This window comes from Lepisosteus platostomus, chromosome 6, assembly GCF_059453375.1.
Source record: "Lepisosteus platostomus isolate fLepPlt1 chromosome 6, fLepPlt1.hap1, whole genome shotgun sequence".
NCBI classification, from domain to species: Eukaryota; Metazoa; Chordata; class Actinopteri; order Semionotiformes; family Lepisosteidae; genus Lepisosteus; species Lepisosteus platostomus.
In genome coordinates this window covers 20,665,125-20,679,091 of record NC_142616.1, presented here as the reverse complement: position 1 = coordinate 20,679,091, position 13,967 = coordinate 20,665,125, and the positions used below count along the sequence as shown (strand labels likewise).

At 41.7% G+C, this 13,967-nt stretch overlaps 1 protein-coding gene across 1 annotated transcript; it reads right to left on the bottom strand.

Annotated features, from left to right (window-relative positions):
• Positions 1-584: 584 nt before the first annotated feature.
• Positions 585-3,424, bottom strand: slc18a3a (solute carrier family 18 member 3a). The gene has a single exon (XM_088634711.1). The coding sequence runs from the start codon at positions 2,807-2,809 to the stop codon at positions 1,265-1,267; it is 1,545 nt and encodes a 514-aa protein (XP_088490837.1). The 5' UTR covers positions 2,810-3,424; the 3' UTR covers positions 585-1,264.
• Positions 3,425-13,967: the final 10,543 nt, after the last annotated feature.

The window sequence follows — 13,967 nt, the reverse complement described above, 5'->3', positions numbered from 1 at the left end:
GAAATATTTAAATTCAAGGTCTTTTAACACTATCGATATTCGATATTTTCTGGTGTTGAAATGGAATGATCTCTTTTAAATGGATCAAAATGTACCAACCTTCAGGGTAAACTAGATATTTAAAGTTAAAAGGTCTTCAACTCTTTTCGATACTGTATATTCGTTTTTGAAAACAGATCGAGCGATCGAACTTTTCTTGCGTGACCATTTCATTATTCTTATAATTATAATACTTTGTCACTCGCCTACGTACTGGGGACTGCTTGAAATTCTAGATTCAACTAATGTTTTGTTGCGTACGGTCTCGCACATTTTGAAGAATACAGTATTGACCTACGGCACATACCTGTAAGGCTACTCGAAACCTTATTTTTACTATACGATTGAATGTTAATTTGTTATTCAATAAAACATTGTGTCAAATGTTTTGTTTTTATATATGAATAAAGCTTTCATATATGTAACGAAATTGTTACATTTAAGTTTGGTTTTATAAAATATTTGGAGCTTTCCCACTGTCAGGGCTCGTACCATAGAATTATATAATAGATTCTTATCCTATGAAGATATACACGCACACATAATTACCCACATATTACGTGTTTAATTATTTACATAGTTAATATGCACATATCTACATTTTGCAGTTTCATATAGTACATCTTTGCATTCTGGAAATTACGTAATCTAAAAAAATAATCAACACTGAATACAGACACCCTTTCAAACTCGGGATTCGATTTGTCACACTTAAGTAATCCTTAATGTTTCAGAGTTTAATATGACATATTGCATGTTTATTGTAGCAGCACACATCAGGCAAGGTGGTTACAGAGCGTACAATACTGTTAAAGAAAAGAATATGACACTTATATACACTATTTATCAATTTACGCTTAGGTCCCTGAATATTCAGATAGATTTTTGGAATACATATATTTAACTTTTTACAATGATGTACAATATTTATGCACAACCCATCAACCTTAGTAAACTTTTCACAATACTTTGATTATACATCTAGAGTTAATGAACGTTTCACTACAGACTTGAAAAAATAGGATTCATAAAATGTATCATCATTGCTTTAGGGAGTTATTTTTGCAAGAAACAAAAAAAAATCATCTGGAAGTTCCTTAGTAACACAGCCATGATTAGGTTAGGTACAGTAAATATTATATTGCACATTGGTACATAACATGGAAGATACTATTCTGAACAGTCACAAAAAATCATTTTCATTACGTGTCTTTCTCATTTCCTTTTAACTGTACTCAGGCCCGGAAGAGTCCTCTTCAGAAAATGACCTACTTGCCTGTTGTCCTCTATAAGTGTCAATTCCGTTCTCGTCTCCGGGGACGTAGTTTCCAGCGGAGCTAACAAAGCTCTTCTTCTTGGCCTTTCGCTCTTCCATCTTTATGGTATCGTACAGCCCTTTTGGTCCCTCTTCCAGAAGGATGTTTCTCTCCGAGTGAGAGGGCTTCATTTGGTACACGTTTCGGAGGATGAGGAGGGCAGGGGCATAGAGGACATTGACGAGGCCCATACCCAGATTCAGCTGCACGAAGCCCAGGTTGTGGACTATCTGGCCAGCCACTATGGGCCCCATGGCGTAAGCGACAGAGTAGGAGATATCTGCAATGGCATAGACACTGCCATAGACTGACACATGGCGGACGTCCACTAGAAAAGCAAGGGTGGGCAGGAGGGCAGTGTCCACCAGGGCAATGCCAAAGCAGATGCCACACAACGGCACAATGAGCTGTCCAAAGTTCCTACAGGCTGGGACAGTACAGGAGCTCGCCCCTATGATAACCATGCCAACAGCTCCATAAAACCACTGGTAGTTAGGATACTCTGCAGCTAATTTGACAGTGATGTACACACCCAGAATGTGGGGGAAGAATGCTGGCAGCCAGGTCAGTCCCATCTCCCATTTTGTGGCGTGCATGGTGCTCTCCATCCAGTTGGCTATTGTAGGTTCCAGGAAGGCCAGAGGAATGTTACAGGTCGTCAGGGCTCCCGCCACAACAGCAATGTATGGGTCAATCATGAGTTTGTATATAGGGGTGCCTACTGGCATGTTCTCTCTAGTCCTGTTTGAGAAGGGTTTGATCACAGTCAGCAACAAAATGCCGTCTAGCAGGCAGACGCAGGCAAGCACGATGAAGGGAACACTCTTCCCGGCGAATTCGTATAATGTGCTTCCGAAGGGGGGCGCCACCAGGCTCCCGAATGAGATGAACGCCAGCGCGATGCCAAGGGCTCTGCTTCTTTCGGCCTCTTCCGTATATTTGTCGGCTATCATGGCGATCCCAGAAGTATCGGCAAAGGCCGACCCCAGACCCTGCAGACTTCTAGCTACGAACAGCGTGGCGTAGTTTTCAGCAAAGGCGAATATACAAGTAGAAACAAACATGACACTAAGCCCAATTAAAAGCGGGATGTCGTACCCAACTCGGTCTATAAAGGTCCCGCTTAAGGGGTTAACTAGAAGCTGTAAAATAGCCTTCGATGCAAAGAGAACTCCTATTTTTATATCTAAGTTTTCGGTGTTGTTGACTGAAGAGCTAGAGTTTCCAGATGACTGTTCCTTCTCTAAATATAACAGATAATCGGGTATAATCGGCACGATAACCATATACAGCATGTTGTCTAACAGGAGTGCGACACAGACAATCACTAAAATAATCCTTCTTTGTCGATGGGGATCCTGCATAGCGGTACCTAACTGTTTAGTTCTTTCCCCCATCTCCGATAATTTCACAGCTGCAGATTTAGCTAGCCCCGATGACCCTTCAGAAGCCATAATTCCTCTCACTTTCAGGAAACTTTCTTCCTCGCGACAACACAGGCAGATCTTTCTTTTACACCGAAATCAGAGGCGCGCAGATGGTACGCTGTCTGCACATTGATGTTTCTGCGTCTGAATTCTCTCGATACGCGCTGAAGTCTTAATATGCAGCGAACTTTTTTTTTACCCGTTTCTGCGAAAGCTCTTCATATTACGTGTCTTTTCCTCAGCCTTATTTGGAGACACTGGGATTCATTCTCGTCAATCCGATGTTATTTCATTTCATCGATCAGGTACTGTAGCAACGGCGCCGCGGCCAAACCTTTTACTTTCTCCAAATCACGGTTTTACCTGGGCGTCCTCCATATCAATAAGCGGCGCGTCTGGTAAGTTTGCAGCTCTTACGAAAACCAAGAGCACTGCTCCCGAAATTCATATCTTCCGCCACCTGTAGTACTGCGAGGTGTGTTCTCTTCTGAGATCAGCAATACTGCTTTTGTTGCCATTGGCACGGATGGACTCGCGTGTTTGTTGATTCTTTGCTTCTCTTCTTTTTCTTTTTTTTTTGCAAGGGCTGTGACGCACTACTGGTCTACCCCCCCGAGTGGTTCCTCAGCCAGCGTCTTTTTTGCTAATTTAACACATGTCATGGCCTTACCCAATAACAAGCTGCAGCATATTACTTAACTACCAGGGGACGGGTAAAATCAGAACTGACTTCAGTACAGATGACTGACCGTTTTTTAATGATATTTATCACGTACATCACGATTTGTACGCTTTTCAAGCAAAGACTTTCTGCTTTGTCATGTTTCGTTTATCAGGGCACACGAGGCAAAGGTTGATGTATAAACATTTTTTTTTAGAATGAGACATTTGGGCTGGTCAGAGACGATGGGACGTTCGGCTACCCTGCACGGTGGGTATATTCTCTAAAACGCACCCTCCATGTACTGTAGTGCGTTTTTTTGTGAATGAAAAGTGAGTGAGCAAAATGTATGTTGGAATATTTATCTTAGGGATTGCTTTGTCATGAACGTAATTTACAAAGTTGCAACCCAGCATCACATTTTAGTAAGATTAATGCAGTCTTTAATAACACATTTGACTTGAAATGTTTCTACGAAAGTAACTAGGCACCCAGTCTACGAATTCCATGACAGAACACCCGCGCAATTATCAACGTACGCAGAAAATGACAACCCCCAATAATATAGCCCATTTATCAATGACATTAGTTTTTGACACGTTGAGAAACATTATGGAATGAAAAATGAGGATTACTTGGTTAAGGTTTCCGTCGCTGTTTGCCTTCCAATATAGGATAAGTGATCAGATGAAAACAGAATAACTCAAGACTAGATCTTACAGCTCAGAAAATGCAGGCGTGGGGTACTTTCCAATTACCATTCGCCTCCTTCCTACATTACGTGAAAAAGATCTACAGTATGGCCGCAAGAAATTTTCCACAAAGACTTTGTAGCCAGACTTTGAACTGCTTAACTGTAACGTGAAATACTGGTCATTCAGCTGGTTTCACTCTTTCCTCGAGGAACTGTGTGTCAAGGGAGTTTCATGCGACTATCAATCAGCTTGTCCAATCTGCTCATAATGTAGACTAGCCTGCTCCAAAACCAGCGTTGCTCTAAGGTAGTGCCTAGATAATCTTACTAATGAACATTAATATGGATGTATCGGTATGGATACAGTTATCACTAAACGTATAATTAGCGAACCCTCCAAACAGATGTTAACATTGAGAATAATTACACCACATTAAGCTTCAAAATAGCTTAATGTAGTGCTTAGAATTGCCTGCGTTTTAAACATAGTTTTGTGAATAAAGAAGTCGGTTATTTATTTATGTTTTAAGTGTAATCGTTATTACCAGAAAAGAGAATACCCCGTGGCCAAAGCTGCACTCTTCTCTCTTTCAGAAGAGTAGTTCCGTGGCAGCTAGCACAGCTACTACGATTAATTGCGAATAATTTGTGTTGCGTAACAGTTCGTGTTACTTTTCAATGTGGACGATATCAATGATCGACCTTTTAACAATGTTGGAGCTCGTATATGATTTGGAGCCCTTGATTTTAAAAGTACAGCTTTAGTTTATTCAGATAAAATTTAGAATACCCTGGGTGTTTACTGAAGACCGAGCAATGTACACTACGGGACTAGAATTTCTCCCCATTATCTTTTTATTCGGACTTTTGTTCACGGTTCCAAACGGACATGCAGTCGACCATATTTTACAGAACGTTTTAATGTAGTTGATTCAGAAGGCAAAAGAAAAAAAAAACATTTCAGTTTCTCCTGTTCTTGGACTCCCCGACTTTTATAAAGGCATTTTACATTAAATAACGTGGTCCTTCCGGACTCGACCCCTGTCAGGTATACTGTAGCAGCCGCAGTAAATGGGACCGCTAAGCTATTTCCTGCACACAAAAGCGGCTCTCAATATTTCGTTCCCCTAGACTGCCCCCTAGTGAAAAAGAGCGCCGTGTCCGTTTGCATTTCGCTGTTTTAACAGTGCTTTTGAAGGACACCGGACATCCCATCCGGCACCGAGTGCACTCCAAACAAGAAACAACGTTGAAATTCATCAATGAATGATTAGATTCTACCGCATTCCTCATTTTCTTACAAATCGTACGATTTTTTTTTGCGTATGATCTTCTTTTAGAAATATTCAGTTAGGCTGGCTGACACTATATTATAGTTTTGAACAATTAAATGTGTTGTTATCTAAACAGATCAGTATTCTGTAACAACATTGAATTAGAAAACTTTAAGAGGAATCATCCTCTAAAAAAATATGAAATGTGATTTCCTACGACATTAAAATACACTCTCTAGGTTCCAGTATGAAGAAACGGTATGGGATGTCTGTTGTAACAGAAACAACAATTAAAATTGAAAGCATCGGAACCGATTGATGTCAGCCTAGTTCACAATTTGTGAACTAATTGTACGTTTTTATAAAATTTACACTTAGGAGGGTTTTCGTTAAATGTCCTGCTTTTAAACTAACGATTTTATAAGCAACACACTCGAAATAAACAGAAAATGAATCTTTCAGCAAGCTTTTTTCATCGAGTGTATAAATCACTCCTCGATCTGTGGGGTCAATTTGCCAGTGTTGGCTGCACGCAATATTCATTTCAAACAGAGTGCATTAATTGGATAGGAGCACTCTGATTAACATCCCCGCTGGTACTATAAATCAATCCTGGTACACTTACAGAGGCTAGTGCAGAACGCAGGTTTAAAGCCAGAGATGAGACAGCTGAAAGAATTAACCTTAGGCTGTACAGGTCGATAGAGTCGCACAGATTATCATATTCAATAGGAACCGCTTCTTGTTGCTAGTGTTTTTCCTGTATAATGTAAGACTTAGACTGTTACACAGCACATAATGGATATGATATATAATGGATCTTGTTTATGAACCATTTTCATTTATTTTCTGAATTTTCTAAAAAAAAATACAAAAAATACATCTCCCTTCCACTCTAAATTCTCTCCGCCCCGCCATACACGGGACCACCACTTTCGATTATTAATCAAATAAACTTCTAACATACTGTGCATTACATGCAAAATACTGAGTCTATAAGTTACGTCTACTTTGTTATGCAATTGATGTCGGTAAGAACCAAGGGAGGCACATTTTCTTGCAATTAAAAATAAACTTAAATAAATTCGATTATCAGAAGATTAAGCCAGATAGATGTCTTCAGATGTAATTCAAAAGTATTGAAAAGTGTAAAATTGTCCATAAGGGGAACTTATGTCACAAGGCGATTAACGCGATCTATTAAAAAGTAACGTAAAAAGCAAATAAATGATTAAGCAACATCACGTTGGGCTCCTGAGCAAGGCCCTTAACCCCAACTGCTCCAGGGGTGCTGTACAATGGCTGACCCTGCGCTCTGACCCCAGGCTTCTCTCCCTGTCTGTGTGTCTCATGGAGAGCAAGTTGGGGTATGCAAAAAGACGAATTCCTAATGCAAGAAATTGTATGTGGCTAATAAAGTGATCTTACTGACTAACCCAAGGTTCAAGGCGGCGTTACACTTTTTCAGGACCACATAAAATTGGACAGTTCCTTCTATCTGCTTGTGGGCGTTGCACTAGCGACACCAGTGGCAAGAAGTAGTATTACAGAATTGCTTTCAGTATTTTGAATAAGTGGGGTTTTGGATAGAGGTACAGTACTCTGTTTTACCTTTTTTTTTAAAAAAGATGGAACTATGGCTGTCAATATTTCTAGAGTCTTATTGTTGAGTCTTGGGCCTTAATTCTTAATGTGTACTAATAATTCCAATCGAATGTCGAACACCTGTAAGAGCTTACTTTTGGGGAAGGCGGTGCACGCCAGTCTAATAAAAGTAGGGACACCTACTGTAAATATCTTCTTGTCAGGTTCGTTGTTTGTTCTCATTGAGTATATAATACTCTAAGAAGATTCCTCAGATTAATCACATTTGAACACATTTGTACCCGACAACTCTCATAAGCGAGTAGCGTAACAACTTAAACAGAAACACTTTAATACACAGTATTTCAGTTGTTCACATGAGCATGCGTCGTTTTCAGTAGTAAACTCCGATGTCCCGTCAAATGTTTTTTTTTCCCAGTTTGCAGTCCTTATGGTTTCCGGGGAGTCTTAAGAGCTACGCTGGTTGCAAAGACTAACCCACCGGTCGATCTTGTGCTGGTGGGATTTGCTGCGTATAGCAAAGTATGTGTTGATTCTGGGAGACATACATTTCAGGTTGAAATTGTGGGCGAACAGATTAATTTGAGTAGTAGCGTGCGAAATCCTTCTCCCTTGTTGACAGTACTGTAGTCACATTTTTTTAGTATTAGCATAGACTTCACATTATCTCGGTCAAATTAACACTAAAAATGTATTTACTTTACTGGAGGTCATAACTTCGCATTCAGAGAGAATTATCACAACGGTGCAGACAGGCAGCCATCGATAAAAAAGTTTGAATCCTCAGCATTCAACACTATAACTACAAATAGTTAGTTTTCCACGCTTTTAATGATTTATTGCAAACTGAAGTTTTGTAACTTTCGTTAAAAACAATTTTAACAGCGATATTTTATTTTATTAAACTGCCTCTGTCGCCATCTTCTGGCCAGAATGCGTATTGCAGCAACAGAAAAAAGGAGCCCATGGTTTTGCGTTTGAACCGATCAAGTGCCGCTGAAACTGCTTAAAAATCAAAAGGGCTTTGCGCATCCTAATTTATATGCGTGATCTTGGTTCTTGACTAAACTAGTCAAGTTCGTGGATGATCCCAAAATGTAAGCATCCAGAGTACCTGGATGGGAGGCCTCCTGGGAAAAACTAAGGTTGCTGCTGGAAGAGGTGTAAGTGGGGCCAGCACGGGGCACTCACCCTGCTGTCTGTGAGGGTCCTAAAGCCCCAGTATAGTGACGGGGACACTATACTGTAAAAAGGCGCTCTCCTTCGGATGAGACATAAAACTGAGGTCGGGAATCTCTGTGCTCAATTAAAATCCCAGAGTGTTTCTCAAAAAGACTAGCGGTGTAACCCTGGCATCCTGCCCAAATTTCCCATTGGCCATTACCAATCATGGTGAAAGCTCCTGTGAAGCGTAGTTTAGGACCCTATGCAGACAGTATATTTCAGAAGAAAGTGGAGAAGGACAACAGGGAAAACACGATGAGGATCAGGATGGGCAGACAGACAGGGGGGCGTGACGACGGTGATTCAGTGCTCGGGGGGCGTGGCACAGGCAAACAAGTCCAAAGAGTCCAAGGGGGAAATCCGGGGTACAGTCCAGGGTCCATGTGCCAGGAGAACCATCCAAGACAGACAAAGTTAAAATCCGGAACGGGATCCGGAACAGGAACAAGGAGTTAAAAAAAGGGTAACGAGGCCAGGCGCGCCGAGCCCGGACTCAGACAGTCAGGACATCGTTCTGAAGCCTGTGCTGTCGGGTCTCTCCTGGACCTGCTGCTAGGCAGGCATCCGGGCGTCCATCTCACAATGCTGAGCCAGGAATAGCGGGAGCGCCAGGCTTAAATAATAACAAGGAAAACAGGGGGCAGGTGCATGTAATCAACTAAAATACAAAAGGGTCTGAGCCCCTTTAAGAGGATGGATGATGATCATGACACATAGCCTCCTAATAATCCCGATCTCTGAACTGGCTTCATCACTCTGCTCTCCTCCCCACTGATAGCTGATGAGTGTACTGGTGCACTATGGCTGCCGTCCCATCATCTAGGTGGGGCTGCACATTGGTGGTGGTGGAGGGGAGTCCCCATTACCTGTAAAGCGCTTTGAGTGGAGTGTCCAGAAAAGCGCTATATAAGCGTAAGCAGGGGGCCTGTGGCTGTGGCTGGGGCCTGTGCCTGACCCCCCTGTGGTCGGGACCCGCGGCGAGTCCAGCCGGGCTGGAGTGTGGAGCTCCCCGTTCGCGTGACTGACTGATCGACCTGCATGAGAACGCCTGAGCCGCGCGGTGTTTTCAGCACACCGACAAGCAGGCGGTCACTCTGGGGCTCAGCTCCAGCCATACTGTCCTGGAGTGACAAGAGACGGTGTGGGGCAACGGGTGCCAGGGACTGTACTGACTTTCCGTCTCTATATAGCGGCTAGTGTTTTTGAAGTCTGTTTCCTCCCTCTCATCAAAGTTTTCAAACACAGGTGGTGGTGTGGGTGTGGAGGACACACTACTTGCCCAAACGCCACTCAATTATAGTTTATTCAACTTTATTTGTCATTAAACTTACACGGGTGCATAGTATAGTGAAAAGTGTTTCTCATTAGTCTCTCAGGTGCAGTATATATATATAGAACAGCAGACAAGACAATAGACAGGAATACAATAACAGTGTAAAACAAGACACACCATGGTGGTACTGTATGTGGAGGTGTGCGGCGCTGCCGAGCCAGACAGGACAGGACCAGGGGCGGAGGGGGTGCAGGGCAGAACCGAAGGAGAAATGCTTCATGACACCTGGCCGTCTGCACGCGGGTAGCTTTATTAGCCCAGAGCTGTTCACTCTGCCCACAGCCAGACATCACCAGAGCACTTCCACCCCTCTTGATCAAGTCCTGTGCCTGGCCAGGAAGGGTGGGGGGACCTAGGGTGCACCACTGTACACAGTTCAGGACTCAGACACCAGTGGGCACTAGAGGAAAGATCAGGCATCGTCTGCCTCTCTCCTTACCTGATACCGGACTCGGTGAAAACAGCGTGGGGTGGAGCATAAAGGTGCACATTGTTGGGGAAGGCCAGGACTGAAGAGGATGCCTAAGACCTCGAAAGACTGGTCCATTACACAATTTCTGTCCTGTGGCAGAAGAGGGGGGTGGTGTTTTGAGGGAACGATGACACTGGACTTCTCCTCTGGGACATTGGTTTTGGGATAACTGGGGTCCTTGAGGGTTGTGTTTCTGTAGCATGCGTGTCCCTTAGCAATACTTGGTGACCCTTTGAGGAATAAAAAGGACAATCATGTACTGTAATATTAATGTGTTGTGCTGGTCTCTGGATGCACTGGTAGTTCTGGGAACTCTAAATAAACTATTGAGTGGGGAAAATAGTCCAAGTGCCCTTAAAATTGTCCTATGATGGTGATAATAATAATAAAAATAACAATAATAATAATAATAATAATAATAATAATAATAATAATAATAATAAATGTTCAGGTGGGTAGCTGCATCAGCATGCATAGGCTGCAAAGGAACAAGTAATAGGTTTATTCCATGCTGAAAAAAAAGAAGAAAGAAAACACTTCTGAAGAAGGCTCCACGGCCGAAACGTTGTGTTTTCTTTCTTCTTTTTTCAGCATGGAATAAACCTATTACTTGTTCCATAAAAATAAATGTCCTTATACTTATATAGCGCTTTTTTAGACACTCCACTCAAGTGCTTTTACAGGTAATGGGGAGTACCCATACCTACACAGTATAACCGGTATAACTTCTCATGTTGTTAGGCTGTCAGAACAATAACAATACCCATCTCTAAAATGACAGCAAATACAAGCAAGTGACTCATGCTACAGTGAACTAGTAATGTTCTCCATTTTAGAAAAAATATTATCCTACCATAATGTGAGCATTGGCACTGAGAAGCTTCCTTGAGAACACTTGTCATTTTTTGAACGTGTTGACACTGCTGATCATATCGATGACATTTTTATTTTGTCCCTGCAGCTCGACATTCAGCTCATTCAGCAGTTCAGTCAAGTCTGTGAGGAATGCTAAATCCAGAAGCCACTGGTCATCCTCTAATTGGACATATTCACCATGTTTAAACGACTTGAGAAACTCTTTGATTTCAGGCAACAGCTGTCTGAACCTCGCCAAAAATGTTTGATTTTGAAATTTCCAAACAACAAGCCAGCAGCCTCAGAAAACGCTTTTTAAATTTTATTTCTTCTCGATCCCTGAATGACTGTGTTTAGCCAGGACGCGACCCACACGGCACGACGCTTTCCCTCTTGTACTAGGCCTCGGGAAAAACGACTGCTGCTAGTTGAGATTTTAATTTTCCACTTTTTTTTTCGTAACTCACTTTTAGCGGGAAAGTCCACATCATACTTGTACGTTTTGTCGGCAGTTTTGAAATATTGTTCTATATTTCCCTTTTTCGCGTAGACACTATCATTGCAGATTTAAATGCGAAAGTACAAAAAAAACAATCATGCTCCCATTCCTCCTGGTAACGGTAAGTTTTCGGTCTCTTTGCTTCATCGTTTTCGCTCAAACACTACAATTATCAAATAGGCAATCAAACTTATCAAAGTGTTGGCGAATTTGTCACGTCCAGTCTGTTTCGCTCCACCATGCACTGTAGCGAATGTGGGGTTTGTGCGGCACAAACACTCTTTATTTACAACACTCCTGTAGCCTTTTTTTCAGTGTCAACCATCACTCAGGGAAGAGATTTTTACAACCGATTCGACAAGGGTTAAACCTACACAAGGGCAGTTAAATGTATGACATTACATGAACAGATCTGAATGAATTTTTAGGCTATCGAAAAAAGTAAATAGTCAAATGGCCCATTTATTTTTTGCCAAATATTCTTGCGATCGACTGGTTGGGCACGCCTGAGCTAGAGTATATGACGAAGTCATTAATATCCTTTATATTTGCATTAATTCCACTAAATCAAGGAGTATTTTTAGGAGTATAATTGAGAAATGTTTGCTAAATTAATATAAATGAAAATGCTATAGGATATATTAATGTTATTCAATATTGTTTCCTTTTAATATTGTTTAATTTAAGGTCAACGGTAAAGAAAATTCCTTGGAATTACGGCATTTACAGTAAGAGATGCAATATCGACACCTAGTGAATAAATCTTTTGCTGCTATTGGAAAGTTCACATTCCGGAAAGAATCAATATGGGTACTTCAAGAAAAACCAAGTTAACCTAGGAACATTATTACTACTTGAAAACCACACTGAGTGTTACAAAAAACAACCAATTAAATTAATTATTCAATTTAATAGTGGAAAGGGTAAATTGTATTAAATAAATTTATCTGCATTTTCAGTCCAGTTCTAGACTGTAACAGACATAGTGGTTGACGTAAATCTAGGCTTCTGGTTTGTAGTGGCATGAAGGAAATGCACTGTTACTAACAGTGTTAGGTAGGGTGTTCACAATGGCCCCATCGGTCCAGAGCTTAGCCTGGTGTCCATGGTGTTAAGAGATTAGAGTGCAGACACTTGGCTAGGATGCCAGTCCATCACAGGGCCTACCCTCAGCAAACACTGGTTCCCTTTCATACAGCTGGGTGGACAGGAACACCTGGGGTAAGGTACTTCCTTCAAGATACAGCAGTGTGGCTGTCGCGGTTCCACGCAGGCTCCACTCCACCCGTTTCGTCCTACAACATCTGGGGCGCGAACCTGGGTCTCCGGCGTAACGCAACAGGGAGCCAGCTGCATGAGCTAGAGGAGACCTCCCCCAGCCCGGGCGGCTGAGGTCCCTGCTACGCGCAGGGAGGGCGATGACGTCACCGTGTCCGAACTATCCCCGCTACAGCAGCAGTGTTTGTAGAGAGGATTTGAACCCACAACTTTGTCAGTTATGGGACTGAAGTGTTACTCACTACATTACGCTGCCCCCTAAGCTTGAACGATATTATACAAAAACAGATTTGTATTGTATTGACAGAACATTGTTGCCTGATAGCACAAAGTTGTGTATCACAGCTACTCATGTTTAGCTAGTGTGATGTATGGCTCATGAATAAAATGATGGATTTTATATCAACTCGGTCACCTATTTATTAATCTGTCTATTTAGACACCTTCCTACAGTATATTCATCGATGGATAGGCAGATGGATTCATATTTATGTATATTCACATGACCACAAAGCTTCCAATTCCATCCACAAGATGTCCCCATTCACACAAGCAAATATTTACATTAGAATTAAGAACTGTATATTGAATTTCCTTTAAAAGGCTGATTAAGAGTTCAGTTTATGAGTACTATATTGTTCTCATTTGCAAGGCATAAAAATGTTCACAGTCTTTTGTAATTGAACAGGTAAAGCAACGTCTAACTTCTTTACCTGGTGTAGTGGAACTGTTCCTGCAGAATTGCTGCTGTCCCAAATACACGCAACACATCTCTGGGGTGTGAAGTCAGTTCTCTCCTTTTTTGAAAGCCTTTGTGATTCTTTCCTATAGGAATGTACTATATACTTACAACTACTCCTAATTTATTATTACAGTTAGATTTTGCTATTTGCACAGCAGTGGAAAGTGGTAGGTCAGTAGTGACTATACTGTAAATGCAGAATCATTTAACATCCTTGGTAGCTTGTATTGCCACCTGACTGGGACAGGGACAATTAATGAACAAAGTGAGATTTCCTGCCGTAAGCTAAGTCTAATGATTTGCCTGATCTTGTTAGTGTTTGGCATCCCTCATGTTGAGATTTTGCCACATCAAAGTGATGCGGTAGGGCTGAGGCTCAGGCATTGGGCTGGCAAAGAAAAAGAAGGTTAGATTATCATTCTATAAACAGCCTTACAATGCTGGTATAAGAAGGGGAAGTATACATCATCAAATTAGATCAAATGCTAACGTGAATTAGTACCACTCAGACATGCTGAAAAGTTCAAGTTAATTATATCCTGCAAAGG